The sequence below is a fragment of the Herpailurus yagouaroundi genome, unplaced genomic scaffold, assembly GCF_014898765.1.
Source record: "Herpailurus yagouaroundi ecotype Mexico unplaced genomic scaffold, PumYag 185, whole genome shotgun sequence".
NCBI classification, from domain to species: Eukaryota; Metazoa; Chordata; class Mammalia; order Carnivora; family Felidae; genus Herpailurus; species Herpailurus yagouaroundi.
Window position 1 is genome coordinate 5,197,457 of NW_024412416.1, and position 22,691 is coordinate 5,220,147.

Genomic DNA, 22,691 nt, shown 5'->3' on the forward strand with positions numbered 1-22,691 from the left:
AGTAGAGGGGCGGAGGGGTGGCATCCTCTCTGAGGACCAGGTAACACTGAGATGGTTGTAAGGACTGAGGGAAATCGGCCAACAAGAATGGTCTAAGAGAGAGTGATCCCGGTACAGCGTTGGAATATGTTCTCTGACAGTTTTGACTTTTAATTTTGTGCAGTTTTCTAATATTTTTGTTTGGCTCCTATTCTTACATTTTTAGAGTGTAGACAAAGAGCTCAGAAATAGGAATCAGGTTTAGAAATGTAATTGGAGGTGGGGGCACCTGGGTGGCTCAGGTCGGTCCGTGAGTTTGAGCCCCTGCGTCGGGCTCTGTGCTGACAGCTTGGAGCCTGGGGCCTGCTTCGGATTCTGGGTCTCCCTCTCTCTCTGCCCTTCCCCTCCTCACACTCTTTCTCTCCGTCTCTCAAAAGTAAATAAGCATTAAAAAAAAATGTAAGTGGAGATTAAGTTTAAAAGCGAAGTACAGAAAAGTGTACAAGTATGCCACCATTTATGTAAAAAAGAAGGAGCAGGGTGATATGTATTCCTATTCGCTCTGCGTGCGTAATCCGTATTTGGAAGGAGTCACAGGAAACTAATCAAGTTACCCATTGGGCGGTGGGAACTGGATAGAAAGGCATCTTCACTGTCCATCTTCATATTTCTTATTTAAGAATGTGAACATATTACTTAAGTCATTTCATCTAAGCTGGTTGGTTTCTTTAAAAACAATGGTTCTGGGGCGCCTGGGTGGCGCAGTCGGTTAAGCGTCCGACTTCAGCCAGGTCACGATCTCGCGGTCCGGGAGTTCGAGCCCCGCGTCGGGCTCTGGGCTGATGGCTCAGAGCATGGAGCCTGTTTCCGATTCTGTGTCTCCCTCTCTCTCTGCCCCTCCCCCGTTCATGCTCTGTCTCTCTCTGTCCCAAAAATAAATAAACGTTGAAAAAAAAAATTTAAAAACAATGGTTCTGGCAGAGCCTGAATTTTTAGTGAGTGATGGCTCTAATTGTCTGTGATTCAACTGTTCGTCCACATCCGCAAACCACTAAGAAGCAAACTCTTGCTTTGTGCTGTGAGGTGTGGATCTTTGCTCTTTCTCCACTCTTCCCCACAGGAAACCAGCACCCTTGGGGAAGTGGACAGTCCCGGCTCTTGGGTCAGGAAAGAGGACTATGGCCTCTCACCGCCTGGCCCTCTTAGCCACAGCTTGACCAAATGCACTATTAAGGTCTTGCGCCCAATTCCACCATGGGCAGCAGGGAGCAGCTCTCCTAGAATTCAATCAATTCTGACATTGCCTACCTGGAGACAGCATCAGATCCCACAAGATAGGGGCTCATTCCCACCGGACCGCCCCCGTCCCCCCCCCTTCCCTGCACACCCTTCAGACGCCAGCTACAGGTTCAGGTCCCCAAGTTACCTACAACTTCTGTCCAACTTGGCCGCCAGTCAGAGGTTCTTATGACCTCCTCCCTCTTTGGATTCAGTTAACTTGCTAGAGCGGCTCCCAGAACTCAGAGAAACGGTACTTACGCTTGCCGGCTTATTGTAAAAGGGTATGGTAAAAGATACAGATGAACGTCCAGAGGGAAGAGAGGCACAGGGCCAGGTGTGTGGGAAGGGGCACCTTCTCAGAGCGCTTCACTCTCCCCAAGTCTCCGTGTATTGAGCCCCATCCTTTGGGGTGTGTACGGCAGGTTCCTTACTAGGTACGATTGATTAAATCATTGGCCGCCCGTGACTGATTCGACCCCCAGTCCCTCTCCACTCCAGGGGGATGTGGGAGAGCACTGAAATTTCCAGCCCTGTAACCACCTGGTTGATTCTCCGGACAACCAGCCCTCACCCTCGGGTGTGTTCCAGAAGTCACCTAATTAACATAATAAAAGACACCTTTGTTGCTCTCATCAGTTAGGAAATTCCAGGGAGCTCTGTGTCAGGAACAGGGATGAAGACCAAATATTTATTATAAATCACAATATCGGTTATAAACCTGGCTGGTAGGGAGAGGAAAGGAGAAAGGGGGTCAGTCATTATCCTCATTATGCTGATACAGGCAAAAGTCTCACGCTGGCTCTCCCCTTCCCAGCCGTAGCACATCCCAGGGACAGTCCTGTGACTCTCCATCTCTCGGTGATCATTCTAAAACTATTCCGGGAGAAATGAAAACAGAATTTTTAACGAGATATCTGCACCCCACCCCCCCCATGTTAATTGCAACATTATTCACAATAGCCACGATGTGAAAACAGCCCTAATGCCCATTCACAGATGGATAAAAAGATGTGGTCCATATGCATAATAGAATATCGTTATGCTAAGTGGCATAAGTCAGAGAAAAACAAGTTTATACTATACCACTTCTATGTGGAATCTAAAATAATTAAACTTGTGAAAAACAATTAAATGGTGGTGCCCAGGGGCTGGGCGTGGGGAGGTAAGAGTGATGGTGTTTAAGCCTGTGAGCTGTGACAAGTGGTACATAAGCCATGGAGCTATACCTGCAGCATAATGAAGGTTGACAATATTATACTGCAGTTATTATTAATATGACAGATACCGCCATAGCAGCGGTCATGTTACGATGTATAAAATGTATCAAAGTAACACGCCGTACGCCTTTAAACTTACACAGCGTTACGTATCACATTTATTCAATAAAAAAATTAAAAGTAAGCTTAGAAAAGAAAAGAAAGTCTTACCTGGAACTCCAAAAATTTTCAAAAGATCTCAGAAAACTTCCCAAGAACAAACAAACAAAATACACAGAAAATGGAAGAAGAAGAAAAAAAAAAAAAAAACCTGTAGCACTGCTGAGTACATTTCATTGTGGTTTTATAGCAAATATCTGAATTAGTGCACTGGTTAAACATATTTTACTTTTAATCTCTAGTTTTATAGTCCATGCTGATTGCACACCCCCACTATAAAACATCAGATGAAATACAAAAAAAAAATCTCCTCAAAATGTTGAACCCCCACAGAAATAACCAAGTTCACTGCTAGTTTTCCTAATCCACTTTTTAGGGTACCAGATACCGAAGGATATGTTTATTTATTTTTAATGTTTATTTATTTTTGAGAGAGAGAGAGAGAGAGAGAGAGAGAGAGAGAGACAGAGCTTGAGTGGGGGAGGGGCAGAGAGAGGGAGACCCAGAATCCGAAGCAGGCTCCAGGCTTTGAGCTGTCAGCCCAGAGCCCGACGCGGGGCTCGAACCCACGAACCAAGAGATTATGACCTGAGCTGAAGTCAGACACTCGACTGAGCCACCCAGGCGCCCCACCGAGGGATATGTTTAGTTAGGGCTGGGTTAATGGTGCCTAATCTGAGTCAGCGGACCCCACACCGGATCGAATCATTAACTTTATTAGCTTCATGGCTGGCCACTCAGTAGCTCCCCAGGCTCCCTTGGGTTGGGCTCTGGGAACAAAATGGGACGTCCATCCCGCCTCTTCCCAGAAGTGAGGCCATCTGAGCCTGCATGGGCAGGGCCAACGTGGCTGGGGCCTCCAGTCCCAGGCCAGCGCTGGAGGAAGGCCCACCTTCCCCGTAGGGGACAGACCCTGTGCGCTAAGGTTGGAAGCTGTGGGCTGTGGGTGCTGCCGCAGGCGGGGAGCGCTGGGCCCTGTCCAGAGCCGGGGAGAGCGCCTCTCCGGCAGTGGGGGGTTTCCCTCCCCTGTCTGTAGGCAGAGGCGGGCAGTTGCACAGAGGAAAAGCCTTCCTTTTACGAGCCCTGCCAAGCTTTCTGTTCGGTCGACAAAGGGAACGCCAAACCAAGTTAACTCAGTGTCTCCCAGCATGCCGCCCAACTCACTTGCGGTTCTAACTCACATTAAGTGAAGAACTTGCCCGCCACCCCCACCCCGGATGTTCTCTTCCACTTTTGTGGCTTGCTTCCTCCTGGAGAAGAAAACAGCCCTACGATGATGTATGTTTGGAAGCCTCTCCTCTGGGCCGATTCCCTGCAGAGAGTCCCCCAGGGACGGTTCGCAGCTCAGCCTACGGGGAAACAAACATACCAGAGCCCCGCGGCCTGAGCGGGGAGTGGCTGGCCTGGGAAAGTGGGGGTGCCAGGCTTCCGAGGGGCCGGTAGTGGCTGCGGCTGACCTTCCCCGGCGCCCCTAACTCTTGTGACTGAGAGTGTGGACGGACGGACGGACGCACAGGACACTGCGGGTGCCTCTTCGTGAGCAAGTGCCCAGATGAGGAAAAGTACCCTGCGCTCTTTGAAATCGAAAACAGGATGTCTTTTTTTTTTTTTAATCCGTATGCTTTATTTAGAATTGCCATGTGCTGTTAGAGCTAACTAAATATACCAGATTGTTTTATTCCCCCCCATTTTCTCATGATACTTTTCTAGTTCCTTTGTGAAATTATAGACCTATTTTGTCTTTTTAAAGTCATGTAAAAACAGTATTTTAGTAGTAATTTTTGCTGGCTGCGTGGTCGAAACCTAGCCTCTTGCATGTATAGAAGCTCTTGGAGGTAAAGGTAAAAAAGGCACCCTTCGTGTATTACAGGGCCACAATATCAACTTTTAAAAAATTGAACTTTTAATTTGGAAGTTTTAAATGTACCCAAAGTAGGAAATAGAGTCATGAAGCCTCCCCTCCCCCCCCGTGTGTATACTCATCACCACTTTCATCGTTCTGTCCAGTTTTACGGAGATACAGCTGACATGTCACATTACAGTAATTTCAGTGTGCGACGTAATTTGCTGTCCGTATACATTGCGAAACGGTTACCACGGTAAGTTTAGTAAACATCCATCAGTTCACAGTTACATTGTTTTTTCTAGTGAAGACACCTTTAGAGATCTCTCTCAGCAACTTTCAGATGTGCAACATTTCCCTGGCCTACTTATCCTAAAACTGGAAGTCTGTACCTTGTGACCACCTTTACCCATTTCCCCCACGTCCCATCCTCTAATAATTTCCAACATTTTGTCAACTTTGTTTTATTTATACCCCCCCCCCCCCCCCCCCACACTTTTTTTTTTTTTCATTCCAAATAACAGATTTCTTCTAGGCTCAGGGATGTGTCTCACCAGGTTCAGTCACAGTGGGGTGTGTGGTGTGGCTCAGGGCGCAGCTGACTGAAGGGGGAGGGGAGGAGGGTGGTGGGTAGGGGCAGGTAACGGTCTACTTGTCACCTCCCTTTCCTGCTTGATCTGAAGCACCCACCTGACCAGTCTGGCCGCCGAGGACCCCTGTGGCCTCCCTCTGCTGGCCAGCTGCTCTGTCTCCCGTGTAACCTGCCTCTAGGCCGGCCTCTTTTGCCCCGTCCCTGCTCACGTCTTAGCTCGCAGAAATAATTCTTCGTATCGTTGTTGTCCTCAGAAGAGGCAAACCCGCTTTTTCTGGAGGAAATAAATGGGCAGACCCAGTTTACCCAGAACTTCCCTCTTGGGTCGTGATCACATCAGCGGCAGAGTTCAAGGTCAGACTGCACTCAACAGAAGCCCTCCCCCCACCCCCATCTCCACCAAACACACCACACCAGGCAGGAGGGTGGGGTGGGAACGGGCAGTGTAAGACCTCTCCCTTTGTGGGGGCTGGTGGGGCATTTCCTGGACAGATAGGAAGGTGCCTTTAGAGGCTTGGCATCTGGTTAGCCCTTGCCATGCCCGTGCTCATCCCTGAGGGTCTGAGGGGGGCGGGGGGATGCTTCACCCTATTCTGGAAGATTGTAGCCATCCACAAAAGCAGAAAGGACAGAATAACAGGCTCCCGTACAGCTGTCACCAGTTTCAGTAACTTTCAACATTGTGTCACTAAAACTTTCTGATCGTGCACCCTAGCAGTAAGAGTGTTGTAGCCCCAGTCTGGGTGTCTTTGTTTGTTTGTGAGTTACATACACATACACACGTTCGCAGAAAGCAGAGTGGAAACAGCTTCCAGTGTCTTCTCTCTCCCCTGTGCACATCCTCTATACCCCACCCCCACCCCCCACCGAGAGGCACACACTCTGGTCTGGAGCCCAGTTATTTGGAAACATAATGACAAACAGAGCAGACATGTATTGGACCCCACTGTCACAGACACTGGGAACTGAGAGGGAAGACGCTGGGGCAGGGTGGGGGTGGGGGGGACGGCAGGATGACGGGGCTCAGTGCATCTGTGGGACGTCATTCCCCCCTCTCCAGATGAGGCGCGTGCGCAGCCGGGCCAGGACCCTGACCCATCTGTCCCTTCCTGAGCAGGAGCCCCCAGCGCGAGCCCCAGGCTCCACACTCTGGGTGTGTTCTAGGCTTTGCTGTTTCGACAGATTATTTTGCCTGAGGTCACTTTGGTTGGTTTCCTTTTCTGTGTGTGTTTGGACCTTTGCTGCCTTAAAAAAAGGTTTTGTCTCTGTCGTTTTTTTTAGAGTAATCCTTTAGCTTAGTTTATCTTAATAATTCCACTCCCCTTTTCCCTTTCACTTCACAACAAGGACGAGGAAGGGGCCACACGAGGGCCTCGGGTACAGCGGCAGGTCAGGCGTCCAGCTCTGCCCCTTCGTAGCTTCCTTTCCCCTGCGCCGCAGGGTTCACTTCTTCCTTTGGAGATTAGATCCCAAATTTGTGTGGTCAAAAAAGGCACAGTCTCCATGTTACAAAACAAACACACACCAAAAAAACCCCAACAGTGATTCAGGGGCTCTGAGGGTCAAATGACCCTTCCAGACTGGATAAGACCAGCCCGAAGACGGTGCAGAGCTGGCCGACTGCTGAAGTGACCGTGTTCCCAGAAGCTAGGACCTTCACAGCTTGGTGGACTCGGGACCTCGGCCTCTGGCACGTTTCTAAGCGTCAGCTCCTGCCCGTCACCACGGAGGGCGAAGGAAGGGGGTGGGGGCTGCCGTGAGGCAGGGCGAGCGCAGGTCTCACCCTGCAGATTTGTAAACCATTTTGATTTGCTCTTTAAGGAGTGTGGGGTTTTTTGTGTTTTTGTGTTGTTTTGGGGTTTTTTTTGTTTGTTTGTTTTTTGGGTTTGTTTGTTTGGTTGGTTTTTTGATGGTGATATAATAGAGTCTCTAATCCAGCTATGAAATCCTTTTTATTGTCTTCAGCTTATAAGGTAGAATGAAAACGATCCATTTAACCCCAAGGCAGTGAATTCATAGCCTCTTCTCTGTTGTGGGCAGGGCACTTCAGGGCTCCCTCTCCTCCTCCTGAGAACCAAGGGGGATGCAGGCTCCAATTGTCCCCAGCTGGGTTCCCAGGAGAGGCACAGTTGTCCTTTTGAAAAGAAGAGGCCGGTCACGTCTTCCATTAACGGCATCGAAAAGCCCCGCCAGCCCAAGGAACCTGCCTCACCCCCCACTCCCCAAGTCTCCACTCTTCCCAGGGCAGCAGTCTGTTCAGGCCCAGGGACCAGTCTTACGTGCGTTTACCACGAAGCCATGTGAACTCATAGACGGAGCAATTTAGAAGGACTAAGGAAGCATTTCATCCTATCGGAGGAAGCTGTGGGATGGTCGGTAGAGAGCCTTGGGGCTTTCAGCTAACCTCTTAGCCCACGGGAAGTTAGACACCTACCCCAAACACCTGCCCCAAACGTGCTGGTCCCATGAGCCAGGTGTGTGTGTTCTTTATGCTGCAAGATGGTCAGATATCTTAGCAGTGTTGTCATTCTTAGCTCTTCAGTAGATTTACAAGAACATAATTTTGTGTGGAAAATCTCTCAACAAAATCGTTTTTACTTTTGGGGCACCGGGGTGGCAGTCGGTTAAGCGTCTGACTCTTGATTTCGGCTCAGGTCATGATCTCGTGGTTCGTGGGGTCGAGCCCCACATCAGGCTTCACTGTTGTCAGCATGGAGCCTGCTTGGGATTCTTTCTCTCTCCCTCTCTCTGCCCCTCCCCTGTTTCTCTCTCTAGCTCTCTGGCTCTCTCTCAAAATAAACATTTGAAAAAAAATCTTTAACTTCTTTTCTGTAGTATGCCACACTCACAAACCTGATTTCACGTAGGCTACTTAGCAGAGGAGGCAAAATGGCGAGATGAGGATCAGGATCCTGAGTTCAGGCTTCCAGCTAGTTTGTCACTAGCTGCATCACCTTGAGAAAAATCACCCCTCCTGGATGCTGGTGTCTCCCGTGGAGAAGGAACGTGTGGAGTTGGGGTCCGCTGTGGCCAGCACCCCTTGGTTCTTACCTGTGAAGCTCACCCTAATGAGCTGTCAGCCATACACCCCACCTCCCCGCCTTGGGCTCCTCCCACCCTGTTCCCGAGAGCGGGTGGCCCCACATATCAGGCTCAGGTGTGATGCAAGACCCGAGGGGCCCCCTCGGGCTGCTCCCCTCGAGGGTTCCTGTTTCTGCCACTGAGATGGGTGAGGTTGCCACCGAGTAACCCCTGGTTTAGGCAAGCGGACTGTCCTCGTCCTTGTCCGTGTCTGTGTCATCGGAGCTGCCGGCCCGGACGTGTTTCTAGTGTTGACAGTGGTGTTCTAGAAAAATCCATGCTGCTCTTGTGGGAGTTTTATCTTTTTTCCCTTCGAGCTGTCGAACCGAAAGCTGTCTTACGTAGCCTTGTTTGTGTGTGAGTACCGATGGTGCAGCCCTTTGTAACGATGCTGAGTTACAGGATCCTGGATCAGGCTTGTCGAAGGAACCACATACGCTTCATCCTGGGACTCTGCATGTTTTAAATACATTTTTTAAAAACGTTTATTTCTGAGAGAGAGTCAGAGTGTGAGCAGGGGAGGGTCAGAGAGAGAGGGAGACCCAGAATCCGAAGCAGGCTCCAGGCTCCGAGCTGTCAGCACAGAGCCTGACACAGGGCTCGAACTCACAGACCGTGAGATCTTGACCTGAGCCGAAGCCACCCAGGTGCCCCTTCAATACATTTTTTTTTTTAATGTATTAAAACTTCTGACAATGCAAGAGCATACAAGAACATACTTGCATTTAGAGTCATCCAGCATTTAGAAATTCCTGTTTCACTAGAGAAAATTGGCAAATTCCAATTCTCCTGCTTTTAGTAACATTGTGTAGAAATACAGCCGTAAGCTAGGATTGATCTTTGTTGCGAGAAAAAAAGGAAGAAAAAGCGTGGCTTGGTCTTTCACACATAAAGAATATACTGTAACATATATAGAACGTGTGTGTATATAGAATATAACGTAGGATACTTTTAATAATGATCATCCCCTTGAGGGGACAGTGAACAGCTCTCCAGCTCTCAGACTTGAGCTCAGGTCACGACGAAACAAGGGCATAGTAGGAATCTGCTTGTGGTTTATTAGTCACGTGGAAAGATCTGGGGTTTGTGATTAACCACAAGCTCCACGCTATGCCAACAATACGGTACATCTGCTAAAAGAGTTAATGCAAATATAGGTCACGCTGATAGGTCAATGGTGCCTATTGACAGGAAGTAATTTTCCTCCTAGGAAAGGTAAGGAAATTCACCTGCAACTGCTCAGCCAGTCATCTCTGGCTGCAGCTTTCAGAGGCGATGTGGGCAGCAGGTGGGCGCCCACACCCACGAAAAGACACCTAAATGAGCTCTTGGTCCCGGGGGGGTGGTGCACTGAGCGCGCCGTACTCTCTGCCGTTGGCCCTGAATTTCTGCCCAGAAACGCGCAACTCTGCGTCCTCTGGAAGATTCACACGTTCTGTTTCATCTCAGCCAGCCTCGACGCCCCCAGCAGCCATCCTAATACCTGCGTCCCTGATCTAATTTGCCATCCACATAGAGATACTTTCGCAAGCCATCGGGGAGCCTGCAATCCTGCAAAGGGAGGAGGCCTGAGGGCGAGACTCTCTGTAAGGGGACGTCCCGTTCTCAGCAGCACCTTGAACTGCTTGGGGTCTGCCTCCTTCCCCGCACCCCCCCACAAAAGGCCCAACGACAGAAAGTAGGCAAGAGTCGACTGTAGCTGGTCTCCTTGCCGACTCAGGAGTCACCTTTACCCCCGACCCCCAACGCAAACCCACCTCGTTGCCCTTCGCTGTCGTCGAGGTCCGTGGAACCTTGGTGCTTGGGCTGTGCTCCACCCTCAGTCTGCCTTCTGTCAAATTTGGCGACTTAAGCCCAGAATCCACCTTTCCCCTGCCTTGTGTTACCGCTCGGTCCTTTCCTCTCACACTCAGCCTCTGCCAGTTAGGTCCCAACGTGGAATGGAATTTGATAGCTGGCCCCATCGCTGCTAAGGTTCCCGTGTGACCCTCCCGGTGCCGAACCTCATCGTCGGGCCATTGACACCGGCCCCACTGCATTGTCTCAGGCTGCCACCAAGAACGTGGCCACCCACAGTGTGCCCTTTCCACCTGCTTCCTAGTACCTAGAAAGGGGTGGGGGGAGCGTGGTAAGGCGTGTGCTGGTGCAGGCCCTGGAGAGGTGACCGGACCCCCCTTCTGTGTGTGTATGTTCCTGAATAAAAACCACCAAGCTGTCCCCAAACAAACAAAAAGGCAAGGAAGCCCAGCTAAATTTTGAATTTTCCCACCACGAATACTTGAAACGTTTTTGGACATCGGCTCAACACCCTCTTGGGTGTTGCCCTGGCCTTGCTGGGGCCCTCAGCACGCACTCGGTCTGCCTGCGGGTAGTGTGGCCCTGGGGCCCCCGCGGCAGGGGGAGGGGCGGTTGAATGTGGAGGCACAGAAGCCTTCTCTTCTTCATTTAGTGTCTGGGTCCCGTGTCCTGAAACAGGATGGTGTTTATCAGAGCCCAAACCCGGGTCCATCCTCAAAACAGGTGCCAATTTCCCAGGTTCTTCTGACTTGAAGGAAAATCGGACTCTGCACATCACTGTAGCCTCTCTCTGCTGTCACTGTCATATTAGCTTTGTTGTGCTAACAACCACTCCCAAAACTCTGGGATTGGGGCAAGCTTTTTTTTTTTTTTTTTTTTTTTTTTAAACTCCTCTTTGTTGCTGGGGGCTCTCCTGGATAACTGAGGCTGAGGGAGCATCCCTCTTTGGGTCATGGAATTCTCGGGGCAGAAGGAAGAGAGTAGGAGAGTTTCTATTTGGACAAATGTATATCATGTCTGCTCCCGAACCGTGGGCCAGAGCCAGTCACCCAGAGCCCTGCCAGCATTCTGTCTGTCCAGCCATTCATCCCAGGCTGTAGCTTTGAGAGGTGACCTGGCATGGGCAGCAGATGGGTGCCTAACAAAGATCTAGGTCCTTTAGGGATACTTTGGGAGGCTCAGAGTAGCGGGAAAGCCCCTACCAATGGTGTTGCCCGTGCTGTCCATAAAAGGACTCTGTGGGGTGGCCTCACCTTTAACAAGATGCTTCCCAACACCCAACCCCCTAGACATCCATCCTCCTTCTAATGCTCAGTGTTCTTAGTCTGCTCGGGCTGCCCTAACAGGACACCACAGACTTGGGGGGTGGGGGGGGGGAAGGGCCACTGACACAGCAGAAATCTCTTTTCCCACAGTTCTGGAGGCTGGACATCCAAGATCGAGATGTGGGCAGGGCGGGTTTCTGGTCAGGCCTCTCTTCCTGTCCTCACACGGCCTTTCCTCTGTGTGTGTGTGTTCCTGTGGTCTCTTCCTCTTAACAGGACACCAGTGCTATTAGATGAGAGCCCACCTGTAGGACCTCACTTAACCTGCATTTCCTTCTGGGGCCACATACAGTCCCTCTGGGGGTTAGGGCTTCAACCTGTGCACTGAAGCAGGTGGGGGAGCAGTTCGGCCGGTAAGCCCCAGTGCCCCTGGGATAAGGCAGCTTTCACGTGCATCATCTAATTTCTTTTTCTCAGCAAGCCTGTGAGGAAGTTATCAGCAGCATCACGTCCACTTTACAGATAAGAGAGAGGGGATGACTGGCTGTTAAGTAAACGATTCTGGACTGGAACTGTTTCTTTGACTCCAAAGCACATGTTCTTTGAATTGCAGCATGGGGTGTGGGCCTCCTCAACATTGGAAGTGAAATACTGTGCACCTGCTGAATTAATAGCTATAAGGGTTACATATACAGAAAATAAGTACAGGAAATAGACCACAAGAATGTATGTGCTGTGTGGGTACAACCCACGTAAAAAAACTATGGATAAAACTTGAAAAGGAACTGAAAGCACGAAGCCCTTGGCCTTCAGGTTCTTTTTTGTGTTAGAGTCGACCTAAGACATACATTGTTAAATAACAGACTCTTAGCTCTCAGCAGGCACAAGGCCGTAGTGTTTCACAGGCCTCCTCTTCTTGAGTCTGCTCAGCCCTGCCCCCGCCCCCAGCGCCCCCCCCCCCCACCGGCTTCCCACGCGGAACACCTGCTCGAGCTCATGTCATGAGCAAGGCAGGTGCCTGTGAGTCCAGAAGGCCGAAAAGCTCAGTGTAGTTTGGAAGAAGACCAGCTGCTATAGGGGCAGGGGGCTTCAGTAGTGTCTCGCTGAGCACGAGAAGAAAATATCCAATGTTGGCAGAGACCATCCCCCGCCCCCAAGCGGAGTCCAGGTAGCAATACAGGATTTGGGCCCATGCATTTGGTGACTGCAAAAGAGGCGAGTATGAACAGCAAGTATGTGTGTAATAGGAAGTCTGCCAGACATTCCAAGAACTCTCTGCTTTTCTGGAACCCCTTCTAGAGGCCCTCAGCCCCACCTCTGTAGGCCGGTCTCCGTACCCGAGACTCCTAGCTGAAAGTGTGTTTCCAAGGACATGTAACACCACTCAGGTGAATATTGGTCCTATTACCAGAGAACCCTCCCTTTTACCCTGGAACAAAGTCATCTGTCCCTCGTGTTCCTGTGTAAACAGGTTTTGAAAACCGTGTAATGTGGGTGTGCGTCCTCTTGATTAACAAGGTATTTCAATTTGTCACTCCCTGGAAGATTATGCTGTGTTGTCGGAGATCAGCACCCAGTTTACCCATCACAATGGCTGTTTTTCATGCCCTCAGAAGTTGTTCCTCACAAAGATCTCTTTGTTTTAGGAGATGACAGATTTGGGTTGAAAAAGAGATTAGACGGGACACCTGGGTGGCTCAGTCCATTGATCGGCTGACTTCGGCTCAGGTCATGATCTCGCGGTTTGTGGGTTCGAGCCCCGCGTCGGGCTCTGTGCTGACAGCTCAGAGCCTGGAGCCTGCTTCGGATTCTGTGTCTCCCTCTCTCTCTCTGCACCTCGTGCTCTCTCTCTCTCAAAAATAAACAGAGAGAGAGATTAGAACTCTTAGACTCAATTAATTGAGACATTGTATCAGCCTGCTCTGGAGAAATAGGAGGCTTTCCCAAGTCCAGTGTGAGAAAATCCATGTTTAACAAAGAAAAAGTAACCACCAATTCTTAGCTAAAAGAAACAGCTCCCCTATAAAAACATCCTCTGTTATAGGATTCCTATCAGAGCAAGCTATTTATACATGATTCAGTTTAGATAAAAGAAAACCTGCTTTCGTATATTTCACAAACTCATCCATCCCTTGTGTAACGTTATATATACACTACGCGCACATCATATATGTGATACAGTGGTCCAGCCTAGCGTTTGGCCTTTGACAACCAAAAAGATTGCCTTTTATGATGCCAGTCTCAAAAATGTTAAGAATGTACCCCCACGGCACCTGGGTGGTTCACTTGGTTAAGTGTCCGACTCTTGATTTCAGCTCAGGTCATGATCTCTCATGGTTCATGAGTTTGAGCCCTGCGTCGAGCTCTGTGCTAACAGTGTGGAGCTTGCTTGGGATTCTCTCTCTCTCTCTCTCTCTCTCTCTGTACCTCTCCTGCTTGTCTGTCTCTCTCAAAATAAATAAACTTAAGAAGAATGTACCCAAGCCTCCCTTAAGAAAGGATTTCAGATTTATTGACCACGGGTTTATCTTGAATCTGTTTATATTTTCATTTGTGCCATTTTGGGGAATAATGAGTTGCGCATTTTCAACTTGTGTTGAGGTAGCATTCTTTTCTCTTTCCTTAACTGAGGGGTTACAGACTCAAACATCTAACGTAGTAAGTCAGTTGGTGGTCTGGTGTAAGCATTAAAAGCACGAGAACGGGTGTCCCGCCTACAGAGAGCAGCCACTCTCGATTTCAGTCCATTCTGCCACATGGGAAGGTGGGACTGGCGTGGCCTGGGTGTTCAGATTTTTCCCTAGAAGCCTCAGACCTGAATTTTTAAACATTGTCAATTCAATTGGAAATTTAAAGACCCTGTGCAAAACAAATAACCTACAGTGTGTAGGTATTCCGGTTTATTTCTGGATACTGTGTATCTGTATTTCTGGATACTATGTATATATATTTCTGGATGCTGTATTTGTATTTCTGGATACTCTGTGTGTGTGTGTGTGTGTGTGTGTGTGTGTGTGTGTGTGTGTGTGTATACGCATTTCTGGATACTGTATCTGTATTTCTGGATACTGTGTGTGTGTGTGTGTGTGTGTGTGTGTGTGTATACACATTTCTGGATACTGTATCTGTATTTCTGGATACTGTGTTTGTGTGTGTGTGTGTGTGTGTGTGTGTGTGTGTGTATACACACATTTCTGGATACTGTATCTGTATTTCTAGATACTATAGGTATCCAGCTTACCTCTGTCTGAAATAGACCTCTTGCGTTTCAAGCATACTTCTGAGTGTCTGGGGTGTGATGTATGAACCTGTGGTCCTGCCTCATAACTGTGACAGCTTTTAATATATCATCGATTTGGCCTTCATCTTAACACACTAAAGACCGTTTTCAGTTATTCTGCACCCCTACAGAAACAGCCCCACGTGCTCCGTGACTGTGTTTACCTTGACTCGAGGCACAGTCATAAACACTCGTAAAAATCCGAATCTGCATTTCATCTGCCACCGCTGCTGAGGTGAGTGTGGCGATTTCATGGTCACAGGCCGACTCCTCTCCCTTCTTTCCGCAGCCGTCCCTGCACCAGGCTGATAGCGCACGGGGGACCCGCCACCATGGGCTGGTGGAGAGGCCGGCCAGGACCCGCTTCCACGTGCTCCACCGACGGTCTGGGGATAAGCCGGGACGACAAATATCCTTTCTCGTTGTCTGAGGGCAGTATGACTTCTGAAATGTTTGAAAGGTTTTCAAGGTTTCTCTTCCCTACCGTTCCCCTTTGGCCTCCAAGCCTTCGTTTTATCTGATGAAGGGAGGCAATAAAAACAAACGAGTTGGAAACTAGAAACATCTCTGCAGCTGAAAATTGGAAAGATCATCGCGGGTGTTTACTTGATGAAAACGGTGATAAAGCGGAGTCGGGTGACGTAACTGGACATAAGCAGAACCTGTAACCCGGCCCTGTTGCAAGGCCGCCTCAGGATTTTCTTCCGAGGTCAGCCAAGGCACAGTTAAACCTGACTTTGAACCAGGTTAGAGAGACCTGGTCTATCTAGCTAAAACAGACATGTGGGAATCTGGCTGATTTTTATTTCTGCTGACCCGGGGACCCTGCTGTGAGAACTTACAGAAAGAAGTTCATACGATCTCCTATTTATGCAGTTCCAAGCTCAGTAAATGACGCCTTACGGTATAAAGTTAGGAAAATTCTTATGCAGCACTTACGCCAAGACCTATGCTGTTAAGTAGGAATGAAGAAGAGGAGATTTCAAAGTCCCCTGATAGTTTTGTTTTTCAGGGGCTGGGGCTTAGGCAGTGGGCGGGGTGGTCACCGCCAGGCCACCGGTGTCGTGCTCAGGGCTTCGAGGACACAGTTTTGTGGGAGAGGACGTGGAAGCAGCGTGCCGGGAGGCCCTGTGCCCTCCCTACACTCCCCCCTCTGGGGTGGAGGAAGGCACAGGAAGGCGGGGTGCGTGTCACTGCACAGCTGGTTCCTGGCAGTGATGGTAGAGCTGGCTTCTCGAGAAACCAGGAAGTGGGGGGAGGGCACGCGTGTTTGCTGAGCACCTACCCATGCCAGGCACTGCGCCGGGCCATTTCTGTGTAATTGTGTCCTCAAAACTCACTGAGTAGTTCATGCGTTTTAACCCGCGTTTTCCAAGGAGGAAGCTGAGCATCGAAGTCACTTGTCCCAGATTCCCGCTGTCGAGGTTGGATTCAGCCCGGGCCAAGCGGACTCCGGGCCTGGGCCTCTCCCCTGCCTCCAGCACTCGGTGGGTCGGCCCCCGGACCCCCTCCTGCCGTCAAGAGAGGCCCTGTAGGCGGGGTTGTAGGACACACACAGGGGACGCGCTTCTCCTGCCCCCGGGTTTCCTCCAGCTTCCTATTTGGAGGCCGGGATAGCGACCCCAGGGAACGTTCCCGTCTCCCTTCTCTTCCGCCCCCAAGGGACACACCGCGGACACAGGGTCCACGACAGACCCTGACTTCTAGTTTTATGTATTATGTGACTGCTGTCAGGGAGGGTGACGGTGACAGCTGATTCTGCGGGTTCCCTTCTGGAACACGTAATAACCCTTACGCAGAACGCAAAAGGGAGAGGAGAATCCAGACGAGTCTTCGGCTCATGTGCTCATGTGTGGGAGGAGCATGTACACCAAACCCTCATCGAGACTGCTGAGAATTTTCAAGCAAAGGACTTCTGATTGTTTCTTTGCTTGATTTAACAATATGTCTTTTTCCAAAGTCTTGATTCTCTATTTCTCCTGTAGGTATTCTCTGTAAATAGTATAATACATACATGACATATTCATAGCCATATATATAAATACCTGTATACTTGCAGCTATCTCAGAGCTTTTTTACAGCAAGTATGGTCTAAGTATATACACATGCTCACAGCTCTTTTAACCAAGGTAATAACTTAGAAGAGGAGGGGATTGAAGGAAAGCGACAGAGGACAATGTTCATTCACTTAAAAACAATGAGGGGCTCCTGGGTGGCTCAGTCAGTTAAGCGTCCGACTTCGGCTCAGGTCATGATCTCACAGTTCGTGAGTTTGAGCCCCGCGTCGGGCTCTGTGCTGACAGCTTGGAGCCTGGAGCCTGCTTTGGTTTCTGTGTCTCCCTCTTTCTCTCTCTGCCCCTCCCCCACTCACATTTTCTCTCTCTCTCTCTCTCTCTCTCTCTCTCAAAAAAGTAATAAACATTAAAAAAAAAATTATTTACTAGTGTCAGGCCCCACTGAGACACTGCAGGCATAATGGCGGACATAATTTGGTCCCTGTCCTCATGTTGCTTAAAGTGGTCACCGTGCAGTGTGGTGAGCTATCGTCGACGCAGCTCATAGGAGGGGCGGCCAGGACCAGTGATGGGAGGCTGGAAAAGGCATCCTTGCGGTACATCTGAGGCTTGCAGGATGAGCTGCCAGTAAGGGGATGATGTATTTGTGTACTCAGCAGAGATCTGCAGAGTCCCTTTTCTGTACAAGTACTGTCCACGCGCAGGGGACTGGGTGGTGGAACAAGACGTGTCCCCGCGTTGGTGAGGTTTTGGTCTGGGGGAGGTGGTGGACGGCAAACAGGTAAAGAAATGATTAAGGAAGATAATGGCAGAAGGTGGTAGGTGATGCAGAAAGAGGGAGGCAGCTGGAGAGGGAATGTTCCAGGAAGACGGTGTATCTTGTGCAGAGTCACAGAAGGGGAGACCACACCATGTGCTCAGGGGACTCGGTCTCCTCCCAGGTGATTTACCACGGGGTGTCACTTGACCCCATCTATGGGTCCCCTTGTGAAAACAGCAGCAAATACAGGTCACCTTCAGAGGGGAAGGGAAGCAAAAACTAAATTAATGCACAGATAGATTAAAGTTCATCACACAGTACATGTCTGATCCACAGGTCGTGAGACCCCTCTCTCTGTTCTCTTCTTAAGCACAACCTAACTGGGGTCTGGGGACTGGGCATCTGCTGATACAAAAAAATTTTTGAGCTCAGGCTGGTCCGTTAATGGACAGCGTGTCTCTTCTGCGGAACCAAGGGGCCGTGAGCTCCTAGTGAAATATAAGAGAGGGATAATTATATGTCGAAGGTACTGACATAAATCAGAAGAACTTGGGAGAAAGATTTCATCTTTCCTTTCGTGGCCACATTCAGTTGATTTTGAAATAATTTGCTTAAAACAGTGGCCTTTCACACAGGGTCTTCTGTTACCTCCTTAATGTCTGTCTCCCACTTCTGTCATTTGAAAGTGTTCACACCAGTTTGAACCTTTGTTAGGACAAAAAGAAAAGGAAAAAAAATGTATCCAGAATTCTCTTCCTGCAGCTGTTTATTGGCTTGGAAGTTACTTCAGCGCGGCAGACTGGCCTAGACAGGGGTTCAGTCCTATGATACAGTGATCTCACATGACACGGACATTGTTTAACAAATATTCTGGCTTCCTCCCCGAGTGGGTAGCAAGCAGGGCACCGGCCTGGGGACATTCCTCGTGCAGTGGGCAGCTGTGGCTGGGGCCTGGGCTTGCGAACTCAGCTTAGGGGCTCTTCTCCGTGTCCGCGGCAGCCCTCTTCCCTCCTCAAGGGCAGCGGACATGGGTCCCACACGCCGTCTGGTCACGTTTCTGAACAACTAACGTGAATTTGCGGCAGATATGGTATTATCTTAGACCTGTGGGTAACACATCGAGAACGCAGGGGACCTGCTGGAGAATCATGGTAAACGCCTTCCTCTAAAGGTGCTTTTAGAAAGAGAGAAAAATAAGTGTGTGGAAAATTTCTGATTTATGTTCCCAACAAGGCGCAGGAGTGCATCACATCTGGGAAACTAGTGTGAGTGGTCACGAAGGGATGCCTTAAGACCTGCCAAAGTTAGGAATGGCTTTCCTCTTTGGAACAGGCCTGCTTTGAGTCTGTTCGTACAACAAGATGAAAGTTTTAGGACATTGGTGTATAGAACACGGTTTCTTTGACATACTCGGCCTGTTACATTTGAGGAAACGCTACTCCTCTCCCCCCCCCACCCCACCCCCGCCCCCCACCGGCCCCCAGGGCTCTAAGAAGGCTTGCAGCTAAAAAACTTTTTCTCTTCACCCGGGACTAACAAAATGCATTTGATCTGATCACAAAACCCAACTTTTACCTAATACCCACTAGCGATTTCCATCTTAAAGGACAAGGAACGGGCTGATGTTTAGAGCTTCTCAGGAGAAAACTTTCAGACTTCAAAATTCCACATGCGACCTGTCTGTCGCTCGTGTGCCAAGGAGAGCAGAAAGATGTTCCCACGCACGCAAGGACTCAGAAAGATCCCACTCAGATTCTCTCCGTGACGTTGGACTCCAAGATGTTTTCTAGCAGGACGTAGTTGGAGGCAAAACAGGACAAGAGGAAGTAACATGATGGTGAAGACGTGGTTGAGAAATTAGGAAGGAACCAGACTGGGACCGGCTCTGTGTGTTCGGTCTGACCCTGGGAGTCATCTTGCGGGCGGGTTCCAGGAAAGCAGACTCAGAGTCCACTCGCCCGGCCGACTGCATGGGAGGTCCTGGGCCTGCCCCACAAACCGCCCCCTGGTAGAACCGTGAGCTCCAGAGGCTCGGAGACAAGATGGCCAGCCTCCAGGCTGCCTCTAGAAGGCTCTTCCTGAGCCCTGCCCCAGGTGCGCTTACCACATGGGAACAGGAAGCCGAAAGGAGAAGCCGGGCTGTGCTCTCCAGCCACAAGGCCAGCAGCACAGCAGAGACAGGGTGGATGCCGTCTGGAGCTTCTGTGGCTCAGTGACCCCACCCATGGGTAGATGGGCCACCAGATGTCCTGTCTTATCAGCAGAAGAGCTACTCCCCTTCCTTTGGGGAAGAGTGAGTAAGAAGCTTCCCTGTGACACTGCCCACGTGGAGGAGGAGGAGGGGAGGCCTTTGGTCAGCGGACTGAGGCAGGGACACAAGGAGCTTCCCCTCCAGATCCACAGGCATGTGGGGAGCACATCAGTGGGTTAAACACGGTGGATGGGTGAGAAAAGGAGCAGATGTGAGGGAGGAGCGGGAGTTACTGTCCAGGTGGAGTTTGAACGTACTTTTGGTGGCAAAGCTGAGCAGGCGGTGGGAAACTGGGGCTTGGCACGAACTGTCAGCGGCGGGTTTGGGGGTTCCTGGACTACAGGTGCCCAATGCCGGTTGGAGCCAGAGGCCGGGGCAGGACTGGGGCCCCCCCCCCCCCCCGCCCCCCCGGGGGGGGGGGGCCCGGGGGGGGGGGGGGGCCCCCCCCCCCCCCCCCCCGCCCCCGGTGAGCTTGGGTGGGCCCGGCTCTGTGTCCTCTGACACTCCTCCCCGAGTGTCTCCAGCCTCCCACGCTGCCCCCACGGTGTGATGCCCAGCAATTCCGAGGCCCTTGTCCCCGTCCTGTCCCTTTGTGAGCAACATGGGCTGAGAGGCTGTGAGGCCATAGGGCTCAGGGAGCGTCAGGATTGGAGGAGGAGGAGGAGGAGGAGGAGGAGGAGGCGGCCGTGGAGGCGGAGGAGGCAGCAAAGGACCTGAAAAGGAGTGCGTGGGGCGGGTGTGCCAATAAAAAGGTGCACACTAATGTGGGGACCTTTTAACCTAGGCTCACCGGGGGTGATGGCCGAGGAGCTGGTCTGGCTCGTTAAAAACCCTGCTGCCGGCTGCTTCTCTGTTGGCAGCCGGTAGGCGCCACGGTCGTTTGTTGAATTAATGGTAAATTCAAGTTGACGAATAAGGGTATTTCCCCATCTTTAGGTTGTCCTGTAGGACATGTCAGTGTTGTGGACTAGTCAAAGCCACCTGAATGAAAGCTCCTGAAATCTTAAGAAGGCTTTTCTGGGCTTGCCTTCGGTTGACTGCAGCTTCGTGAGGCAGTGGCATTAGTGTTTCTCCTGATGCCCAGCAGCTCTTGTGTTTTTAAACAGCCAATAAATGACATGTGCCAGGGAGAATTAAGAATGCTCAGCGGTCACATCATTTGAGTTTTGCTGGCCCGGCCTCATCGCATCAAGAACCCCAGCCGGGCCCGGTGGTGGTGTGCCTGGGCCCCGGCCCCTTGGGAGGCCGAGGAGGGCACAGCCGGAGCCCAGGGCGGCCGACCGGTGGGGCGTCCACGCGGACTTCCGCATCAGGGCGGCGTGGAGCTGGTGGGTGGGGGGATCTCACGTGTCAGCAGCCACCGCACCCCGGCCTGGGCGATGCAGTGGGAACTCCTGAGTGTTAATTTCAGGAAACCACTACACGTCCATGCTGTTAACATGCATCAGAAAGGTTAACATGCTGCCTCGAACCTCACCATTGAGGTAATGGGTGCTTGGTCATTCTGTTACCCTTAAGGCTCCACGTGCTAAGTTGTGTTAGCCGCACTGCCTCGGGGACTTAGGGCGGCAGGGTACTGAGAGAAACGGGAACCTTCTGCTTCCTGACGTTCCGCTTCTCCCCACGGAGATCCATTGAACTCTGCAGGAAGCGGAAAGACAGATACCCGCAGGTGGGGAGACTCGGTGCCTCCTGGCCGATGGCTCGGTCCACCAAGGCTCTGCTGGTTTTCATCGGTCAGGGGGCCTGCCTCCTTCGTGCTCACCTCCTGTGGCGTATTCTAGCCTGCACTTAACATGCACGAAGCCCCATCGTTGAGGAAGTGTCTCCCTTTTGAAAATCATCTCTTACCGTGTGGACTTAGGTTCAGATTAAGAAATAAGCTAGCTGCAGATGACAAAACAAATACAGAGAGTGGACCTCGTGATCATAACGCCCCTCCCGGCCACAGGGGCCTTTGACACCCAGTCGTTCATCGGGGACGCCCAGGCCAGGCCTGCGTGACGGGGGCCCCCTCCCCTTCCTCCTGAGCCCACGCACGTGGTGGCTGCTGTATAGAATCATTACAGTTTGTAGCGGGAGGTTATTATGATTAAAGATGTTTTGAAGAGACTGTTCTATGGGTGTAAATGAACTAAATTAACTAAACGCCTCTACTGCCCTCGGCGTGGATATTGTCGCATCACATCCGTTTCTCTCTGCGTCTGGAATATGTCCCAGGGCACCATCCCTGGAAGAGTACAGAATTTAGAAAACGGAGCCCCCGACAGCCCAAGGAACTTACCATTTCTCCACAAATATAGTGCAGCTCTCTTCTGGTTGTAAGTAACAGGAACCCTCAGCTTGAAAAAAGGAAACTTACTGACTTATGTCCCTGGAAACCCAAGGGCATTATCCAGGGGTTTGCACAACAGCCCTGAGACTGTATCCGCTACGTGTCCCCTGGTGGGTAGGGGGATCACACCTGTCAGTCTGTGTTGACTTCCTGGGTGGATGGGCTTTGTCTCCTTGCAGACTGATGCGGCTCTTGGGCTCATCACCCCAACTGAGGGCACCCTTTTTTTCTCCTCCGAGGCACTCTCTGGCTTTGTTTATGGTCAGGAGCCCATCCCTGACCGATCACTGTGGCCGGGGGTATAAGGTACCTTGACTGGAAATACTGAGCCTTGGGACAGAGGGGCTTCCAAAGAATGGCGGCCTTACCAGGTTTGGGGTGAAGGGTGGAGGCAGTTCTTGAAAACAAAAGACGCTATGCCAGCCAAAAAAAAAAAAAAGACAGACCCCACACATGAATCATACAGAGACAGCACTTTCCAGAGGCAGTTGTGGAGGGAAGGCCTGGAGGAAGAGCGATCGGTGTAGAGAAACAGATAAGAACCAGAAACCCTGTTGTCTGACTCTCCATGATTCTGGTGTCTTCGTTCTGCTTCAACTTTCCATTAATTTTATTTTTCCTTTATTAAAAATTCCACTTTGATGGTAGTACTTTCGGATCCAGTTACTCCTCACAGCCCCTGGATGAGAGTTGGCCAAGGTAAGCAAGCCGTATTTAAAAAATGTCTTTACTGTTTATTTATTTTTGAGAGAGAGAGACAGAGAGCAAGCCGGGGAGGGGCAGAGACAGAGGGACACACAGAATCCGAAACAGGCTCCAGGCTCTGAGCCGTCAGC

The 22,691-nt window shown here is 50.6% G+C and overlaps 1 protein-coding gene across 1 annotated transcript in view; it reads left to right on the forward strand.

Annotated features, from left to right (window-relative positions):
• CRTC3 (CREB regulated transcription coactivator 3) overlaps positions 1–22,691 on the forward strand; it is a gene marked incomplete at its 5' end in the record, with an annotated part of 102,201 nt that overhangs the window by 43,760 nt on the left and 35,750 nt on the right. The window contains 2 exons of the mRNA XM_040493399.1: positions 14,784–14,903; positions 22,493–22,554. Of these exons, the coding sequence (XP_040349333.1) occupies positions 14,784–14,903; positions 22,493–22,554 (182 nt within the window). The remainder of the gene's footprint in view (positions 1–14,783; positions 14,904–22,492; positions 22,555–22,691) is intronic.